Genomic DNA, 22,376 nt, shown 5'->3' on the forward strand with positions numbered 1-22,376 from the left:
AATAGCTTCATATTTATCATACCTTACTCATTTTTATAAATGCTGCATCAGTTCAAATTATATATTAGTTACTGGCGGGGGGGGCAGCATTGTCTGGTCGTAAAATACGGTTAAATGAATCTATTATAAATGCTATTAAAAGGAAAAAGAATGCTGCGTGGTGGACACACATGTGAAAGTTGACAGAAGAGAGAAAAAAGAAAAAATGCAATGTGTTGGACGCGAACTTGCATAATTTCGTAAGCGAACACATAATTGATTGGACCACGACACAGATATTATGACATTGCAAATTTAGCTTTTTAAAATTAAACAACGGATCGACCATTTGTGCATGTGCGATTAACAGACATCATTGAAACTGAGGGTTCATCTGACACCCACCCTTCAAACAAAACGACATTTCTACATGAAATAATTGACAATTTTTTTTCTAATTTGTTGGTATTATGTGTCTGAGAAGTCACTCTTTCAAACGATATCAGGTTCATTCCTGTTTGATGTAGATGACAAAAGTTTTTAGCAGACATACAAACACAGATGACTGAGATTTATGTAATAGAGCTGTTTCTCATTTCTCTTCGATCTTTTAGGCTGCGTCGCTATTTACTTGCCTCTTCATGAGGTCAAGTTTAAGCTTAATGTCTTTTTTTTACTAAGTATTTTTATGTTGAGGTTATTAAAAAAAAAAAGTGTAAGCAAAGAAAAAAAAACTTAAAAAAAAAAATCTATAAATTTTAAAATCTCAAGATTTCCTTCAAGTTTAGATCAACTATGTCCCCCTTTGACTGAGGATGGAACAAATAGTACACTTTGATCCTATCCTTAATATGTTGCCAGCATCTATTAATATTGCAGTTTTTATCCAGAATCCCACACCCTATTAAAAAGAAAAATCTGTACGGTGTATGAACCCCTAATGAAACAAAAATATATTCCAACAAGCACATAAATTGATCAAGTAGTTTTATGTTTTAAAAATGAAAATCAAATTTTATGAATAACCAAGCAATGACTGTCTCAAATCACCATTTTGAAAACAATCTCAAAATCGAAGTGAGATCACTCAACAATAATTCAAATTTGCAATGTTTTTGTTCCAGTGCCTACAAAAGCCCATTAATTGTTTAAAAATGATTTTATTTACAAAAATAAAGCTACTTGATCAATTAATGTGGTTTTTGGAATATGATTTTTTTTTTTCTTTTTTCACAGATATATACATCGTATATGTTTCTCTTTTTGTTTTTTTTTAATATGAGGGAATTCTGGAAAAGAACTGAAAAAAAAAACTCCTCCTCTTGCCAAACTTTCATGAAAAACGCTCATCTATAGGGTGGTCAAAAAGTCAGGTAACATTTTAAAGAAAAACGATATTAGCAATACACGTATATTTAAGTACCATACATTGAAATATAAAAAATATAAGAATATAAATGACACAACACATAGATTTAAAATTAAAGTTTATATATTACACTCAAATATTTAAACAAATAATATTAAACGAATAGAGATTATAATGGATCATATTGTTTTTTCTACCTTTAACATGTTACCTGACTTTTTGACCACCCTGAAACCACTATTAATAATTTCCCCCACTCTTTATCCGTGCATACACCTAAACGTAAATTCCATGAACAAAGCTTCTTTCTTAGAACTGCACACTGTGGAACTCTCTTCCATTTCCCTGCTTTCCAACTGACTACAATATGGTTGTCTTCAAGTCTAATGCGAACAAGTTCTTGATGAGCCATCCTTTCAAGTAATCCAATTTACCAAATTTCCACTACTTCTAACGATTACTATGATATTGTCCCTTACACTCATTGACCCTTATCCTCGAGTGGCCTCTGAGTCTTGATAAGTGGTGACTCCTTTGTCAAAAAAAAAAAGTTGTTCTTATATATATATATGTTTGATATGTTTAACAAATATAAATGAATGTGTTATTTTTTAATGAAAGCAACAAAAACAAAATAAAGCTTTTTAACATTTCTTCTTGCAGAAGCTGTTCAAGAAACAGGCGGGTAAGTGATTTTATTATTTCAAGAAGGATGAAGGCTTGTGTAAAGAAATAAAAAAAAAAATGTCAGCACTCCTTCTCACCAACACCGCAATCCATACCAGCTCCTCTTAACTTATACCATAGAGCTTAGTGGTATGGGAATATATTTATGGCAAATATGCTACACAAAGGTGTCCATGTTTCATCCACGTTTCATTCCATCAGAAAATCATCAGGCTAGCATAATGAGCTCCTGATGAAATAAAACACAGCTGTCCATGTGTAGTTTACTTGCTGCAAATGACTTTATTTTATTTTTAGATATAATCCTTATCTTCAAGTGGCTGAAATACCTTGTAAATAATAAAAAAAGAAAATGTCAGAACTCCTTTTCACTAAGGCTACAATTCGTACCAATTCCTTTTAACTTAAACCATAATTCATAACACCAACTTTCAACGTGTGCTCTCTTTGCTGTAAAATCTTGATTACCTCTCCTCTCAAACTCATACTTCTGATAGCCACTATTTCCCTCATATGCAAATTAATGCCACATGTACATAAAGGATCCGTATCCTGAATCCCCAAAATCAACAGAGATTAGACCATTCCTGTTGATTTTTGCGGTAGGAGTTTAGTTCTGTGCAGTTCTAAGAGGTCCACACTATCTCGGCTTTGCCCTCTCCTTTTGAGAAGTGGGTTAGTTTGTTGCTAATCGCCTGATGCCGACGGGGGTTATCCAGGCACATTTTGCAGGTCAGAGTGCCCCTCTTCGGGAGCGCTGACTTCTCGATCCTACTTTCCGATCGTGATGTCACAAAGAACTAAACAACCCCATCTACAAGCTTAAGTTTTTCTTTTCTTCTTTTTACTTTGCTGCTCCCTTCACCTGACAGGTTTAGCAGAGGTGCTACTGCTTGTGTGAGTAGTATCTTCTATTACAGCGTGTCATCACATGAATTCTTTTGGTAACTATCAAGTGAGATGTCCTCCCAGTACCTTTGCCACAGTTTACATAAGACAGTAAAAATAAAGAATGAAAATTGTATCCCTTGAGAAAGTCATTCCACTTATCTTTATCAAATAACGAGAATGTTAGAACTTCAGAGAAATTCAACATTGAACAACATTATTTTGTAAAGTAGCTATACCGACCCAGCGTGACCCGGGATTCATTAATATCATTTTTATTTAAATTTAAAACTTTTTAAATAATGTGTGATAAAATCACAAAGAAATGGAAAAAATGAAAGCTCAAAATCTCAGGGAGATTTTAAGTTTATTAGTTCATTATTTAAAATAATCTCCACTGTAATAATATTCCTTGCCAGAATAATTAATGTAAGGAAAAATTAGAATGAATTACACATTTTTAATATAAGGAACATGTTGCAAGGATAAAAAATATATCGATTGTTAGATGCATTGCTATTTAAGTCCAACATAAAAAATCCAACAAGATAACTTTTTATATTAAAAGTTGAACTATTTTTTTTTAAATATTAAAAAATTATGTACAAGTCAGAAACAGATGAGAGGGGAGGAGTTCAAAATCTACAGGAGATGATTGTCCATTTTAAAAAATTTTAATGTAAAGAGGAATTGTCTTCCTTACATTTTAAATCTTTTAGGTTATTTATTAAAATTATCTCCATTCTAATAATCTTCCTAGGAGGAATAATTATATTTGGAAAGAAACCAAATGGAATTACACTTTTTTTTAGCATAGAGAGAAAGGATAAAAAAAGAAAATGCCAGTCCAAATCAAATATTGATTTGTAAGACGCGTTGCTGTTTAGATCTAACAAAAAAATCCAACACTATAACTTTATATATTAGATGGAATCTTCCAAATGTTAATAACAGGTTTGAAGAATAAACAAATCTGTTTTGTTTCTGTAACAAAGGATGGCATACAGGAAATTTAGGTAACCTCCAAAGCTTTTCAATGGAAAGGTGATGACACATAACCTAAGATTTTTAAAGAAGTCATTTAAAAAAACAAAAGAAACTTACAAAAGTAACAGGTCTTTCCCATTTGGTTTCTACATTTATAACTGCATTAATATATATCTATATATTTTTTTACAGGTGTCCAACTCCAGGTTGTAGTGGTCAAGGACATATCACAGGCAAACATGCAAGGCATAGAACGTAAGTAATATTTTGTCTTTATTGATTAGCATCAGTGTTTGATATGCAACGTTCATACCGATCATAGCAGCATTCTGTTAGGTGTTCAGTTTGCAGTAGTTTTGTTGAAGTTATAATATGAATGTGTATCTGCGTGTGTCAATGACACATGATCATTTTCTGGTTAAGTCATTACTTAATGGGGAAATGTCTAATTTTTAAAAAAGTAACGGGGAAACGCCTAGTTTTTAAAAAGGTAATGGGGAAACGCCTAGTTTTTAAAAAGGTAATGAGGAAACGCCTAGTTTTTAAAAAGGTAATGGGGAAATGTCTAGTTTTTAAAAAGGTAATGAGGAAACGTGTAATTTTTAAAAAGGTAATGAGGAAACGTCTAATTTTTAAAAAGGTAATGGGGAAACGTCTAATTTTTAAAAAGGTAATGGGGAAATGTCTAGTTTTTACAAAGGTAATGGGGAAATGTCTAGTTTTTAAAAAGGTAATGAGGAAACGTCTAATTTTTAAAAAGGTAATGAGGAAACGTCTAATTTTTAAAAAGGTAATGGGGAAACGTCTAATTTTTAAAAAGGTAATGGGGAAATGTCTAGTTTTTAAAAAGGTAATGGGGAAATGTCTAATTTTTAAAAAGGTAATGAGGAAACGTCTAATTTTTAAAAAGGTAATGAGGAAACGTCTAATTTTTAAAAAGGTAATGAGGAAACGTCTAATTTTTAAAAAGGTAATGGGGAAACGTCTAATTTTTAAAAAGGTAATGGGGAAATGTCTAGTTTTTAAAAAGGTAATGGGGAAACGTCTAATTTTTAAAAAGGTAATGGGGAAATGTCTAGTTTTTAAAAAGGTAATGAGGAAACGTCTAATTTTTAAAAAGGTAATGAGGAAACGTCTAATTTTTAAAAAGGTAATGGGGAAACGTCTAATTTTTAAAAAGGTAATGGGGAAATGTCTAGTTTTTAAAAAGGTAATGGGGAAATGTCTAATTTTTAAAAAGGTAATGAAGAAACGTCTAATTTTTAAAAAGGTAATGAGGAAACGTCTAATTTTTAAAAAGGTAATGGGGAAATGTCTAGTTTTAAAAGGTAATGAGGAAACGTCTAATTTTTAAAAAGGTAATGGGGAAACGTCTAATTTTTAAAAAGGTAATGGGGAAATGTCTAGTTTTTAAAAAGGTAATGGGGAAACGTCTAATTTTTAAAAAGGTAATGAAGAAACGTCTAATTTTTAAAAAGGTAATGGGGAAACGTCTAGTTTTTAAAAATGTAATGGGGAAACGTCTAGTTTTTAAAAAGGTAATGGGGAAATGTCTAATTTTTAAAAAGGTAATGGAGAAATGCCTAGTTTTTAAAAGGTAATGGGGAAATGCCTAGTTTTTAAAAAGGTAATGGGGAAATGCCTAGTTTTTAAAAAGGTAATGGGGAAATGTCTATTTTTTAAAAAGGTAATGGGGAAATGTCTAGTTTTTAAAAAGGTAATGGGGAAATGCCTAGTTTTTAAAAGGTAATAGAGAAATGCCTAGTTTTTAAAAAGGTAATGGAGAAATGCCTAGTTTTTAAAAGGTAATGGGGAAATGCCTAGTTTTTAAAAAGGAAATGGGAAACGCCTAGTTTTTAAAAAGGTAATGGCGAAACGGCTAGTTTTTAAAATGGTAATGGAGAAATGTCTAGTTTTTAAAAAGGTAATGAGGAAATGCCTAGTTTTTAAAAAGGTAATAGGGAAATGCCTAGTTTTTAAAAAGGTAATGGGGAAACGCCTAGTTTTTAAAAAGGTAATGGCGAAACGCCTAGTTTTTAAAAAGGTAATAGGGAAATGCCTAGTTTTTAAAAAGGTAATGGGGAAATGTCTAGTTTTTAAAAAGGTAATGGGGAAACGTCTAATTTTTAAAAAGGTAATGGAGAAATGTCTAGTTTTTAAAAAGGAAATAGGGAAATGCCTAGTTTTTAAAAAGGTAATGGGGAAACGCCTAGTTTTTAAAAAGGTAATGGCGAAACGCCTAGTTTTTAAAAAGGTAATAGGGAAATGCCTAGTTTTTAAAAAGGTAATGGGGAAATGTCTAGTTTTTAAAAAGGTAATGGGGAAACGTCTAATTTTTAAAAAGGTAATGGAAAAATGTCTAGTTTTTAAAAAGGTAATGGGGAAACGTCTAATTTTTAAAAAGGTAATGGAGAAATGTCTAGTTTTTAAAAAGGTAATGGGGAAATGTCTAGTTTTTTAAAAGGTAATGGGGAAATGCCTAGTTTTTAAAAAGGTAATGGAGAAATGTCTAGTTTTTAAAAAGGTAATGGAGAAATGTCTAGTTTTTAAAAAGGTAATGGGGAAATGTCTAATTTTTAAAAAGGTAATGGAGAAATGTCTAGTTTTTAAAAAGGTAATGGAGAAATGTCTAATTTTTAAAAAGGTAATGGAGAAATGCCTAGTTTTTAAAAAGGTAATGGGGAAATGCCTAGTTTTTAAAAAGGTAATGGGGAAATGCCTAGTTTTTAAAAAGGTAATGGGGAAATGTCTAGTTTTTAAAAAGGTAATGGAGAAATGTCTAGTTTTTAAAAAGGTAATGGGGAAATGCCTAGTTTTCAGGATGGTACAAAACTGAAGGGAAATAAAAAATGAAATTTATTAATTTTTTTTATTTCTATAATTTATTTATTATTTATTCATATTTTTATTATTCCTTTTCAGGGTGCAGGCGTGTCCTATAGCTGCAGCAGCCAAGAAGCGGAAGCAAGAAAAAGAGGAGGAGGCACCTCATCCAAAACGAAGCAGGAAAAGACAGCAGAATGAAAGCATTGCGCGGGCGAGTGAGGACGAGGGTGGGATGTCCGAGAGTGAAACTGAAGAGCAAGAAAGCAAGGCTAGCGAAAAAGAGAGTAAGCAAAAAGAGAGCGGATCATCGTCACATCTGATAAACTCCCTTGAACAAAACCTCCACAAGAATGACTCAGGTGATATTCTGTCAGATCCGAAGAGCCAGCACAAACTCGATGTGACCGCGGCAGCTGCTACTCTGGCTGTATCTTCTAAGTTGTTGTCGGGTCAAGGAAGACAGAGCTCAGAAATCGATGATGAACAAAAGTGTTTTCAGGAAGCCGAGAGAGCGTTACGCAGCTTGTCTGGCGAATACGATGGCGCTGAAGATTACTACAACTACTCTAAGAAATCCCGAGAGGCTGAGACGGAAGGTGAAGTCGAAGATGGTGAAGAAGCTGCAACAGTTAAGAATGAAGAAGTTCAAGTAGTCGAAGGTTCACCAAGGGAAGCTGCCAATGATACAGAAGATGAGCTGGATGGTAATAAAGATGAGAACCAATCGCAGGGAGGAAACTCTGAGGAATCAGGAAAATATAATAGCCAGGTGTCATCGGACGACGATGCGGAAATCCTTTTAAAAATTGAACAGCAATGTGCAAGCATACAGTCAGGTGCAACATCGTGTTGCTCAGCAGAAAGTGAATATAACAGTGAAGTTGAACCCGAGCAGGATGAAATTGAGGTACCAGAACCAGTCGAAGAAGAGGAGGAGGACATGGTTGAGAGTGTCGATGAAGTGGTAGCTGAGGCAGAATGTGATGGTGGGGAGATCTTCGACGATCACGACGAAGAAGAAGATGATGAAGAGGATGAACTTGAAGAAGAAGAGGATGAGCTCGAGGAAGAAGAAGAAGAGGAGGAGGAAGAGGACGAAGATGATGTCCCCCCACCAAAAGAAATGAATGTTCAGTCCAACCTGGTTAATGCTCCCTGCATATACACAGATAGCTCTACATCGACAGTATCCACAGCCAACGTCCAGTGTGTAGCTACAGGCACAATGGTATCCCCGTCACTGTCTGGGTCAGAACGCACGCTACCTCCTACCAGCACAGCAACTACAAACTCTGTAATGGAAACAGTTGTTGGTTTACCCTCAGAAGATGCTGAATATATGGTTGTGGCAGAATGGACCACATCAGCTGCTGGGGTGACTCCTACCTCTGTTATGGGTTCTGTGCAGCCCTCCATTGCACCCGTAATCAGGGGCAACACACAATGCGTTAGCAATGAGTACGAAACATTTCATGATGACGGACAAGAACTCATCAACTCTGTTACGAATAACATGGATACCAAACGACTCCCCGATGAGCCATTTAGTGGAGCAGATGTCAACTGTGGTCTTACAAAAGGTTAGTTGAAAATTTCTACTAAATTCCATTTTCCTTTGGTTTTTCTAACAACAAAAAAACTGAAGTGTAATCAGAAAAGTTATGGAATATTTATTGAAAAAAATATTTGTTGAAAAATTTGTTGAAAAATTTGTTGAAAAATTTGTTGAAAAAATATTTGTTGAGAAAATATTTATTGAAAAAAATATTTGTTGAGAAAATATTTATTGAAAAAAATATTTATTGAAAAAAATATTTGTTGAAAAATTTGTTGAGAAAATATTTGTTATCATAAAAGCAGTGGTTTGATATTTTAGTTCTTAAATTATAACATTAAAACTGATGCTTAAAAAACTACTCACACCTGACAATATCCATATCTATACAAAGTCACAATTCGCCCATGCATAGAGTATTACTACCGCATATGGGCTGGTGCATCTACCACTTGGACGGGGTCCAAGAAAAAGTCCTTAATCTAATAGGTCCCAAACTATTTTACTTACAGACATACCTAAGATGAATGTATGGACTAACCTTTGATTATGTTGATCTCAACTTTTTTTCCTTTTCTTTTAGACTTTTTGTGTCATTATTTCATACTTCTTTTTTAATTTCCCAAATTAGGTAATTTAGAATTTAAAATAAAAAGAACAGTGTGCAATATTTATTATAGCTCTAGGATTACAATATTGGATGACTGGAAAATATATATATATATATATATATATATATATATATATATATATACTAGCAAAAGTACCCGTCATTGACTGAGTTCAAAAACAGCCTACAGAAAATGGACTCTGATTTATGAAAGTATGATAGTTTATGAAAAGGAGGGTTGTAAAGAGATAGCTTCGAATTTGGGGGTATCAAAACCAAAGCAAAATATGATGAAAGTAAAAATAAAATAGATAAATCCCATAATTTATTATACTATACCTGTTCACACTGAAACACTTATCACAATATTCTGTGGATCTATATCAAAAAACCTTGTTTAACTTTGTGACATATTTCCATTCTATGGAGGTCAGGCTTGAACAAACACCCCATAATTTTATTATACCATATTTCTTCAAACTGAAACATAATTACCAAAGTATACTTATGCAGATAAATATGAAAAGTCTTTATTAAAGTTTGTGCCTATTTCCATTCTATGGAGGCCAGGCGCGAACACAGACCCCACAATTTTATTATACCATCCCTATTTAAGTTAAAACATACTTATCAAAGTATTATGTACATCAATATCAAAAAAACTTTTACAAGTTTTTTTATTTTTTTTAAATTTTTTATTTCCATACTTTGTGGACCAGGCGCGTACACAGACCCCACAATTTTAATGAATCATCATTACGCCAGATCAAACATACCCATTCCTGTGTCTCGATACATCTATCATTATATGTGATCAGTTTTCTATAATAGTCAACCATATAGGAGCCTATTCATGACCAGACACACACACACAGACGTTCAGCTTTATATATATATATATATATATATATATATATATATATATATATATATATATACTCATAGCTAAATTTAATATTAAAATGCAGATATCTTTGGTTCTATGGGACAAACTACATGACAATTTGCTGGCTTTTTGAAGATAATACAATTCTATGGTTAAAATTTTATGACAATTGGTAAAAAAGAACCTATATTTTTAAAGCAATAAAATATGGCCAAATTTGCCTACATTTGTATATATAGTGTCATGGCAGACAGCTTCAGTTTTTCTACTCTGGTTGTCTCCCATGTGTCTTTTCCAGGCAACTAATATATATATATATATATATATATATATATATATATATATATATATATATATATATATAGTAGAACCTCAGGATATGGTGGCCCTCAAATACAGTTTTTTCAAGTTACAATGTGAAATACAATGTTTTTTCAACTCCTAATTACAATATTTGCCCCGCCTTACGATGTTCTTTATAATGCTATTTGATTATATACATGTGTATTATATACTGTATTGTATTTTGTTACTAACTTTTAATGCCGTATCTCGGGGTTCTATTGTATCTGTAAAGTTCATGGGGGAGAACCCTGGCAAAGAAAGAAAATATCAAAATAGTCACATATGTTTACAAAAGCTAAGAAAAACATTGTTACGTCGGTTTCAAACCCAAAACAAAGAGTTTGCATATGTCGGACTCTCTTCAGCCTCTGCTTATATTATCCTGTTTTATATTATTATTACATAACATAACAGAGTCTGAAGATCATCTAATGTAGACCATCAGATATTGGTCCCTTTTATTTGGATTTGAAACTCGGTATCAATGTTAACACTATATATATATATATATATATGAGAGGGAGAGAATATATACAGAGGGGTAGAGGGCTATACATAAATCAGCTTATGTAAATATTGATAACACAGATAAAGGGTGCCTGATGCCTTTGTTTCTTGCATACAATGTTATCCCACTCCTTATGAGCTTATGTAGTAAAAAGAACAAAGAGGGCCAAAGATTTTTGCTGAAAAAAAAAAGAGAAGAAAAAAGCATTAATTTTCCAGCTGCAATACTTAAAGATAATAAAGACACGCGCCAACCACCTGCTGCTGCTACTGATGTCAGAGGTTGTACTAAAGCCTCCCAATCCCCTACTCCCCACGACCCTCACAGTTTTCTGCCTTACCTTACTAGGATATAGTTGAAAAATAGATAAACAAAAACTAACTCCCTGCTATGATGTTCATTGTCACTTTCACCTGTAGTTTTAGCGATCCTCTGTGAACAATGGATGACGTCACTCAGTTAAACAGAGTTGAAAGATGGCCAGCAAATTCGTTATAATGTCACAAAGGGAAGACATCATCATTTTTTTTCAAGTTAATTCTTCCCTCAGACTGCAAAACTTCAGAATTCCCTGCCTATTTCTACTGACTTGCAGAAGTTTAAATGTAACGTGAACAGATATCTCACTGCTCAACTTTTTACAATCTCCTGTCAGACATTTTCCCAAATAATAGCCCTTATGTCTCAAGTGAGAATCTGCATTGTTTGTGATGTGAGGTGACATGATGTGGCCTTCACTTGAAACCTCACCAAAGACCATAACCATGACCGGAAACTTTGTTTTCATTGTGATAATCCAACGATGCATCTTAAGGGTGCTGGCAATGGTCCTGTTGTCATAATTTGGATCGGTAGAGAGCATGAGTTGTACAGCGGCGCATCTTCAGTCTCGCTTGTTGAACATTGTGTCACTTTCACACATGATAGAAGGCGCCTACCACTCTTGGGATTTGTATGCGACTGACCAACTAGTAGATGCTCTGCAGCAAAAAATGAAAACTGGTTTTCATGAAACAGAAATGGAATTATGTCATCTTTTCTAGGACGACAAAGTGAGGGGGTTGTCTAGTTTAATTATAAACCTTTGTGGATCTTGTTAGCTTGCTTGTGGAAAAGTGGTGGGAGGTAGTGAATGCTGTAAATAATTAAAAGAGGGAAGGTTAGAGGAAGAAAAGAGAAAGATAGAGAGGGGGTGGATATAACAAACGTTGATTCAACAGGTGATGAGTTGTCTAGTCGACTGCTAAAATTCTGGATCTTGTTATCTGTGCACACTGAATGACGTCACAGAAAGCACACAACGTAAATAGACGATGAATTGTAAGGGAAGTAATGGGAGGGAGCAAATGAGTTCAATATTTTTTTATGCAAATCACTTCAGACAAGGCATTAAGCCACTTTATGTAAGGAACTTAAAAAATCACTACTTCAAGGTAAAACAAATAGCCAAAGATACGTGTTAGATAGCTTCTGACCCAGAAAACAGCAATTTTTCCCCCTTTGTCAGATATATACTCATGTAATGTTGGGACTAAAGGACAAAATAAGTGAAAGTCATATGTGTGCCAAAAGCAAATCCTATGTTCACTGTCTACTCTCATTTGACTCATTAAAAAAGAGAGAGGAAGAGGATAAAAAGAGAGAGAGAGAGAATGAAGAATGGCCTACATGCTGAATTTTTTACCTCTGCCTTTTAACTTGGTATCCATATATTTATACGATAGCATGTGTGCTATATGTCACGTTTACATTTTTATTTCTTTCGAGTGACTGTCGTTTAATTGTTATGACCTATTTCTTGTAATAAATAATTTTACCAAGAATTCTTTGTAAGATTTGGTTTCAGTTTCGATTATAGCTGAAGGAACCCAGGTTATATATATCTATAAATATTATTTTTTACTCTTCAAAAGTTTGGTTTCAGTTTCAATTATAGCTGATGACACTCAAGTCATCTATTTTTTTTATAAATAATTTTACCAAGAAGTCTTCATAAGTTTTGGTTTCAGTTTCGATTATAGCTGAAGGAACCCAGGTTATATATATCTATAGATATTTTTTTTTTCTTCAAAAGTTTTGGTTTCGATTCAAGCTGATGCACCCAAGTCGTATGAATATATTTTTTTTATTTTTGAAATGACAACTTTATAATATATAAATATCGATAGAAAATTACATCTATAAGAATATATACAAAATCTGCATAAATTAAAATATCATATTTAAGCATATTTTATGACAGGCGTCCCTGCTAACTTAGATAAATACTTTTGCAGTTTTAACAAAAGAGCTACAATAATATCAGGGCATCTCGATTTATGCTCAATATTCACAAAATGCCAACATCAATATATTACATATGAAAGAGTCCGCTGTGGAATTTCCACAGGTCCTGCTAGTTATTTATAAATTTAAGAGTAAAAAATATCTGTTTAAAAAGCAAAACAAAAATGAACGTAAATTAGGACACCCAGGCAATGCTGGGTCAGGAAAGTTAGTAATAAAGTTAATTTTGTTTTACATATTATTTTATTTATTTATTTATTTTGGAATCTCTTTGAGATGAGGCTTCATAATTTTTGTAATCATTTTTTTTTTTTGCAAACCGTTATCCTCATTTTCATCGTTGTTCCACCATGTTTCAACCAACTCATCCTCTGGCCTTCAGGTGGTTAACCACGATGAGATGGGAATGCTGAGTTTTGTAACTGTATCCTCAATAATTACTGCCTTCCATAGTTGTTGTTGTCTCACTACGTTTTGGCCAACTAATCCTCTGGCCTGCTTTGGGTAGGATTGAAACCACTATCTTTAGACAATGCTTATCTGGAACTGTAGAGAATCAACGTCTCTATTCACTGTGCCACGGACGAAATGTAGTGAAACAACAACAACAACAACTCTAATGATGAGGATAACAGTCCGCAAAATAAAAAGATGATTACACAAATTAATTTTGTCTCTCTGACAGTACATGTGTGTAACGTTTTTCAATATCCAACTTGCTGCACATACGAAAATAAAATGTAGTATGGATAAACGCCTTTCTCTCTGTTCTTAGATGGGATTTTGGGTTAATCCCATTGCATTACACGAATAGAGCATGCCGCTTATTCGAACAAGTGGTTTTTAAGTAATGCACTGGCCACTTCCTTTTCTGGCATTTTTGAAACTGCTGAAACTCATTTAGCTCATCAGGGATTAGTCTTCACATTATATGAGCCATTTCTTTTTGACAAAGAGAGGAAGAATTGTTTTTTTTTAGGTCAGAATCTATTTTTTTTTCTCTTGATGTGTATTTTATCACTTTTTTTTTTAGTTGTAGGTTCTTATATTAATTGGCTACATGTATTGTCTGGAGTGATATCCATAAAAAATAATCTAAGTTTTCAATAAAATGTAACATTTTTACGTATGAGTATTATTTTCATAACAATATTGATTGTTCGGAATTTTTTAGATGAGAGTTGATTATTTCTATTACTTGTCTTGATTGGACTATTGTTCTCATTTTGAGTGTTATTTGTGCAAGGTTTTGGTTAATGTAGCTTTTGACCTTCATCAGGCAAGAATATGAAACTGTCTATGGAGCCAGTAACTTTTCTTCTTTTTCCAAGATGGCGACCAACATGCCTGATGAAGGTCAATGGCTACATCGACCGAAACGTTGCACAAATAACACTCAAGATATGAACAATAGTCTGATCAAGACAAGTAATACAATATTTGATTGTGTTTTTAATTCATAAAATGTTTTTATTTCTAATAATCTATAATTAAGACTTTTTATGCAATATTTTCAATTAAACTCGATGTAAAAAGTGAAAATTAATTTGAGAATAAGAGTTAATAAAATTGTTTGTTTTTTATTTGTTTTTTTAACTAAAGATTATCAAGACCCAAAGGCTACTCAAGGGTTAGGGTTAATAAGTATCAGATGGACGGTGAGACAACACTGTGATGATTCATAATGATGATGAAAGTGTCTGAATCCGATCATTTAAGAGAGCGGGCCAACAAAAATTTGTTCACATAGGACTTGAAAACAGCAATGTTGCAATCAGTTGGGAAGCTGTCCCGCAGTATTGTAATCCACAGATGGGTAGTTCCAGGAAAGAAATTTTGCTCATGGAAGTTTCATTTAGTTTTACACGCAGATATGAAGTTGCTATATTTTTGGAAAAGAAAAGAATATATCTGGTTTCTAAAAACAATAACAACAAACTCACAAAAATTTCAGAGGTTATATAATAAAAATGAAAACAGAAGATCTTTCTTCAATCTATATTCTTCAAATATGGTAAAAATTGTAATGCATGCATTAATTTTTCATTTTTTTAATAATTTTAATTCATGGGGGGGGTAAGTAGGAAAATAAATTCAAGTCCAAGAAAAAAAAATGTTGCCGCATTAGCGATTGACTTTTTGACTCTTGTTTCTTTAAAAATCCTTTTTATTCTATTTTCAAATTAAAGATGGCTATGAATGCATTGTACATTGTAACTCTGCCAAAATTCTTCTTGTATTTTGTAAGATTGCTTATTTTATTTTATGCATATCAACTCTTTTCAGGTTATTTAATCTGGTAATTTGGGGAAAATATTTTATGTTTTAAGTTCTTTATATCTTCAAATATGTATTCATGGTGTTTGATGTGGTTATTTTGTAGAGGAAAATTGTGTTTTTTGTTTTTGACTTTGTAGAACATGATTGAGTTTTGCAAAGAGAAAGGGAAACAATAGCATCAATGTTTGGATCAAGAAGCCAATATTTTTAGACAGTCGTCGAATCTGGTAGGACCAGTTGTATTTTGTAAAAAGAGCAGATAAAAAATGGTGTAAAGCAATATTAAATGTTAAAACAATTATTTTTTATTAAGATTCACCCAATTGAATCAACATGTGCCATCTTTAGAGTGGACACCGAAATTCTAGTATTTTTAAAACAACAACATTCTAGTATTCTTACAACGACAAAATTGGAAGTAAGCATAAAATTCTTGTACAAATCTGATTTTTGTTGACTTTAAAAATAAGAAAAATTCACGCGTTTGTTTAGCAAATTTATTGAACTAAATATATATTAGTTTTATAAAATCTCATTCTTGGTTTATAAAGCAAAGCACTTTAATAGTTTAGTAACGTTTCAATAAATTCTTAAATACTGTTCTAATATTAAAATGCTAATACATTGTTTCATGTCAAAATTAGTATGGAGAAGTGAAAGTGGAAGAAGTGCAGTTTCTGTTAGAAAGTTAGTAAGGGGAAGAGGGGGATTTGATATGGAGAGGAGGAAGTGAGAGGAAGCAGAACAAAGAAGGTGAAAGAGGTAGGAGAGTAAGAGCAAAAAATGGAGGAATTACTGGTCCATATGTAATTTCACTGAAAAACATTGGCTCATATTATTAACAATTTAAAAACACACATTTCTACCTTCATTGAAATTTTTAAAACATGCAACATCATTTCATCAACAGTTTTCTAAATTATTTTTTCAAAAATGTTTCCATTTTTTAAAAAAATAATTTATAACTCACGTTTCTTTCACAGGGGAAAAATTATTAAATTACCATAAATTCAGCTAATACCACTTATTGGATTATTGAGAAGATTCTGTGCAAGTTTAGAATTACACTTATTTAAAAAAAAAAAAAAAAAACTATAGAAAAAAATCTTTATGATGTACGTACTTGTCACAGAATGAAAATGTCATATTCAGAAAATCATGTAAATTGTTCAAGTATTTTTTTTTTAACTATAAGAATAAAAATTTACGATTTTTAGTGATTCTAAAATTAAATGTAACGGCTGAATTGGATCTTGATATTTCGAGTTGTCTCCCCTTATTTATGCTGGGTCAAAAACATGGCTGACAAAAATTTACTATGTCTCACTTAGTCATAAAATTTGATTTTATGTGTGTTTGTGTGTGTGTGTGTTTGTGTGTATGTATTTCTCACATTAATATAATTTGCATAATTACACACTGAATTATTTTTTATTAATCGAGTATTATTGATTTTAATAATCAAAAGTGCAATCGCATGAAATAAAAACAATTTTTTTAAAATCTTATTTAAAAACTTTCTGACCTAAAATCCACCATGCATTAATATTATTGTTTTTTTTCCTTTCCCTTTGCAAAACTCAATCATGTTCTGCAAAATCAGAAAGAAAACTATTCCTATAAAAAAAAGCAAACCAAACACTGAATAAATATTTAAATGTGTAAACAATTAGAAGGAAATTCCAAAATGTCAGGATTTAACATTAAATAACCCAGAGAAGTTTTGATATGCTGTAAAACAAAAGAACTAAACCAAAATCAAACCTGTTGGAGGAAAGTAATTTAGTTATAAAACTAAACCCACTATGTAGCGTATTTCAATCTCCTCAAAAACAGATCATTTAGTTTAATCTTTTGTTGGTAACTGAAAAAAAGAAACAAAAAAAAAATACTTCAAAAGGAATTTGAAAGCATTTAAAATTGTGGAATAGAAAATCATTTACATCACTATTTATATCCTATAGTTTTTTATACAGATTAAAGCAATATTCCCAAAGCAAAGTTAGTTATAATTTCATAAGTTTGGTTCAATTAATAATTTAATGACCTGTAAAAATTAATTTTAACATACGAAATCCTATCTAAAATGTAAATATTTAAAAGAAAAAAAAAAGAAAAGAAAACTGCATAGTTAAAGAAAAAGAAAAAGTGAAACCAAAATAATTGTAAAGAGACTCCTGAGCAACGCTGGGTAAATACAGTTCGTAAAATACAAAACTGAAGAAAGAAAATGAGTTTTGTGTCGAGATATATTGTTTATACATTTGTTGTATATAATATATTGAATTGTGTTTGGCATATAAATTATTAAACGTTTATTGAATGGTTTAGGGGTTTAATGAATAAAAACCATTCAACAACACACAAAAAAGGGGAAGGACTAATCATAAGTAAAAGTAGTAAAACTCTCGTTGGTCAGTCATAAGGAAGCCTGGGTGAGGTTGTGGGCAATCATGCATTAGATTGATGTATGCGAGAGAAGTGCCTTCTCATCTATGACTAGTAACGTTTAAAGAACAGATGGTTGAACATGCCATCTTCAAATGAGAGAGCGAGAAATAGCAAATACAAAAGCTTTACAAAGGACTTCCTCACAAACAAAGGATGTTATTTTTCACCAAAGGTAAAAATTACTGATCTTCTGCTTTTAAATATATTGCATTTTTTCTTTTGTGTATAAAGAAAGTCAGTTTGGATTTAGGTCTGCATTTTCTTAGCTTTTTAAAACTTTTTATTTTTAAAAAAATATTTTTTTAATTCTATCTTTGTATTTTCAGACAGTAAGTGTCCAACTCCTGGCTGTGATGGCACTGGCCACGTTACTGGACTCTACTCGCATCACAGAAGGTCAGTTTGTTTGATATATCGTACTAATTGATTCAATCATATATGCACATTCTACCTGCACAGTATAAATAATTAAAATAATATGATGAAATATTTGTACCAAATAGGAGTTCTCACACAGGTTATCATCAGAGATTACTCATTGGTAATAAACTGTTGTATTCCCTGAAGTCTGGGTGACAACAAGTCTTCCCAGATTTTCGGTACTCTACACCTCTTGATAGACTTTGCAAATGACTTTGCATTATCAGAACAGCTGCTTACCATTGATTTCTTACTCAATCATAAAATTTGATTGTGTGTGTGTTTTTCATATCAATATAATTTGCAAAATGGTCTTCACTGGAATTTTAGTGACAATAAGACTCCTCAAGGTGCCAATTTTTTTTTATTTTTTATTATTATTATTATTATTATTATTATTATTAATAATAATAATAATCATCATCATCTCTACTATGTATTAAGCACTATTAGAATAAATATTGAAACATTTCCCCAAGTTATACACACACACACACACACACACATATGAGAGGAATAAAGTTTTGTAAATTAACGTTTATAAAATTCATTGTTCAAAAATAAATACTCAATATTCGAGATAGTGCATCAATGCATGATGTGAATTAAATCATGCGAATTAATATTTACAAAAGTTAAGGAAGCAATACAAGAGAGAATGAATTATTTTCTTTATTCCATGGAGTTTCAAAAATATGGATTTTTTCATCAGAGGAAAATAGTTAGCAAAAATTTCTTCATAGATTTTCTATAATATTTTTGCTTAGCACAAACATTTGTACTGAGAAATGGATAAACTCTGTACCACAGTAAATTGTTTAGATAAACCAAACATGTTATTTATTAAGCTATTTGAAAAGATATTGAGTTTATGTATATTATAGACTGTTGTCTTGATTCATCTTGGTTTTAGAATTGTATTTAAATGATCATTTTTGAAAGAATATTTTTTGTATGTGAATGAATGAGACTGAGTTTTATGTTATGCATGAATGATATGGACATTGACTAAGGATATTGTTTTTTTTTATGTGAAATAGGCATTGTTCAGTTCTTACAATATTTATATCTGATTCAGATATGTAAGAAACAAAGAGAGAAAAAAAAATCTGTAATCAGTTTAAAAACAAATAATTTGTGTCTTGAATGATTGTTTTTATGAACTGTTGATTTCCAGGGTGGAGTGGGGGTGCCCTGAAACAACCACGAATTGAACGTTTGATTTCTTCTTAATTTTTGGTTAGAAATCTTTTCAATATTAGATTTATTTATATATATATATATATATATATATATATATATATATATATATATATATATATATATATATATATATATATAACCTGTATTTTATATAAACCACAATGCAATCGTGATAAAAGAAATATATATGAATATATACAACTCGTCTATTTCTCTCTATTTATTTATTCAAATATTTTTTAAAAGGGTTTTTTTTTTCACTTTTTAGCACCAAACTTTTAGATTATTTATAAGAAAAAAAAAACAAAGCAATTATGAAAATGCTAAATTTTTTGTAGTTTTCTATGAAATGGTTCCCCAAAATAATCCTGCTTATATTTTTTTAATTTTTAGTTTACTTTCATGTTAAATTTAAATACCAAGCTAATCCCCCCCCCCACTAAAAATTGAGCAGGTAAATTAATCTGTGAGATTGTTGTTCAATCGATATAGTAATCCAAAGATCTGTTTTTTTTCCAAAATATTAGACAAGTTTTAGAGTTTTAAAGTAGTCTTTAGAAAACATCAACTTCAAGGTCATTTTTTTTGTTAAACTTAAATAAACAAACATTCTAAACATTTTTCTGTTTTTTTTTTTGTTTAATTAATGAACATTTTTCAGCATTTAACCATATTTTAGCTAAACATTGAACAAGTCCATTTTAAAAAGGAAATTTAATGGACTATTCCACTTCATAGTTAAATCTTTTGTTAATAGTTGGAAAAAAAAACATTCAAACTGTGGAATAGTCATTTCTGGCTTTAAAATCTGTAAAAAACGATAGTGTAATAATTAACCCTTTATGACAGATTGAACTAATTTGTTCAGTCATAAATGAATGAATATAACAGCATAAATAAATTAGTAATTGATTCAAACACATCTTGTACGTATTAGTTGAGTATCTAGGTAGATGCCGGATACTTTCAGATTGCTGCTGTCCATTCAGTATGTTGCCATCTAAAATTACCAATAAATATTTTTTTAATCATCTACATCATAATTCAGGTCATAATGGTTTAAATTTAACATTTTAAATTTTATCTGAAAAACAAAAAACAAATTGAAAAAATCCTCACATACTGAAAGGGTACTGGCTTTTCAATTTTTTTAATGGATTTATTCAGTTTTTAGCTAAAAAATTATTATAAACTGAAAAAAGTCTATTAAACTTTTTCATGTATAATCTAAAAATATTTTCTGAAAAGTTTTTTTTATTATTATTAAATAAACATTTTAGAAGTTAGAAATGTACCAAGCATATCTTCTGAAATTTTTTATTTATAAATATATAAATTAAAAACATTAAGTTTGTATTCTCTAAAAAAATGCAAGAATTTTAATGAAGAAAATTTATATCTTCTTATTGTTTCCTTCTCTTTGTTTCTATTATAGTTTGTCCGGATGTCCAAGGAAAGACAAAGTGTCTCCTGAAGGTGAGTCATCTTGCATTAGTCACACGCGTTTATGGTGGGAGACATGAGACACATGAAAACTAAAACTTGTCGACTCAAATTTCCATCTTTTTTGTATCATATGCTTGTTAGGGTTATTTTTATTGATTAAATCAATATTGGATGCAACATTATTTTCTCTACAGCTTAACTGTGGTGTCTTTTGCACTGATAAAGAGCCTTTTTATGAATGTTTAGTAAATTTTGTATTTTATAAATGTGTATATTTACAAAGAAAATGGGCAGAAACAATTGTTTGCAAATAAAATACTTTTTGATTAACTAGGATTATATCATGTTAAATTTTTGATTTTGAAATCGCTTCATGAAGCCACTTGATGTAAGGGCTTTTAAAAAATACTACTTTAAGATTAAAGGACTAGCCAATGATAAGTGTTAGATGGATAGATTCAGACCCAGAAAGCAGCAGTTCTTGCCTCTTTGTCAGAAATATTGTTCATAGAATGTGAGGACTAAAGGATAAAATAAGGGAAACGAGTTACAAAGTTAATTAAGAGCTCTAGTCATATTATACACTTTTGAGCTAATATATATATATATATATATATATATATATATATATATATATATATATATATATTTTTTACACAGTGATCACCACTTATCAAGGCCCAGAAGCCACTCAGGGATAAGGGTTATTGCAAGTACATTACGTTAGTGTGGAGATTTGATGAAGTGTTTAATTAGGGGGGCGGTTCATTAGGAATTTGTTAACATTGGACTTGAAATATATAAACGTTTGTATTGGTTTTAATAAATTTATATAAAATACATATTAGTTATTTCTTTAATCAATTTAGAGATTTTTTTTTTCATTTTTCAAATTTCATCTTACGTTTTATTAATGAACAATTTAAAAGTCCGAAACAGTCCACAAATGATTCTTCCGCCCTCAGCCACCAGAGTTTAGGCCATTGTAAAGATGGCATGTTTCACCTAGCTATGGTATGGTCCTGTACAGCTCTAAGAGGTCCATCCTCCCAGGATTTGCATGTTGAGAAGTGGGTAGTTTATTGCCAATCACCTGAGGCACCCCTCCCGGAGAATGAATGCTGATGAGGCTGGCCAGGCATTTTTTATAGGCCTTCATGCTTTTTCTTTAGCGTGCTAGTTTTTCAAACCCCATCTTCCGACCTTCTATCACACTTTTCTGCTATAGGAGGAAGATAAATACCAGCTGATACTGTATGAAATTTCTTTTTGAAAACCAGTGACTTTAATCACTTATTTCCGGCGCTAATTTTTTTTCTCTTTTACTCATGTTCGCCCCCTATCAAAGGCATATCACTATTTGGACATAAGCAGCTACTATTTGGGAAAGATTAACAAGATGCTTGTTGACATTACATTTAAACTTCTGCATCAATACTCCATGCCTGGGCGAATGGTGGCTTTGTAGAGGTACAGGATACTCCCAGGTGTGAGTAGTCTTCTAGCATGATAGAGGAAACCCACCTTCTTTGCAGCAGCCTTTGCAATGCCCTCAACGTATTTGTTCCAATTCATATTTCCTGTGAATGTTAAGCCAGGGAGTTTGAAGGAAGTGTTCTCAGGTAGGGAGTTATTTGCCATGGATATCGG

The 22,376-nt window shown here is 31.5% G+C and overlaps 1 protein-coding gene across 7 annotated transcripts in view; it reads left to right on the top strand.

Moving 5' to 3' along the window:
* The window catches only part of LOC145245773 (uncharacterized), a 723,444-nt gene that overhangs the window by 604,738 nt on the left and 96,330 nt on the right, over positions 1–22,376 (top strand). For all 7 annotated transcript variants that reach the window (XM_080107384.1, XM_080107381.1, XM_080107383.1 and 4 more), the window contains 5 exons: positions 2,012–2,033; positions 4,103–4,165; positions 6,833–8,316; positions 17,984–18,053; positions 20,716–20,756. In XM_080107384.1, the coding sequence (XP_079963510.1) occupies positions 2,012–2,033; positions 4,103–4,165; positions 6,833–8,316; positions 17,984–18,053; positions 20,716–20,756 (1,680 nt within the window). The remainder of the gene's footprint in view (positions 1–2,011; positions 2,034–4,102; positions 4,166–6,832; positions 8,317–17,983; positions 18,054–20,715; positions 20,757–22,376) is intronic.

The sequence above is a fragment of the Euprymna scolopes genome, chromosome 23 (genome assembly GCF_053919585.1).
Source record: "Euprymna scolopes isolate OS-2025 chromosome 23, ASM5391958v1, whole genome shotgun sequence".
NCBI classification, from domain to species: domain Eukaryota; kingdom Metazoa; phylum Mollusca; class Cephalopoda; order Sepiida; family Sepiolidae; genus Euprymna; species Euprymna scolopes.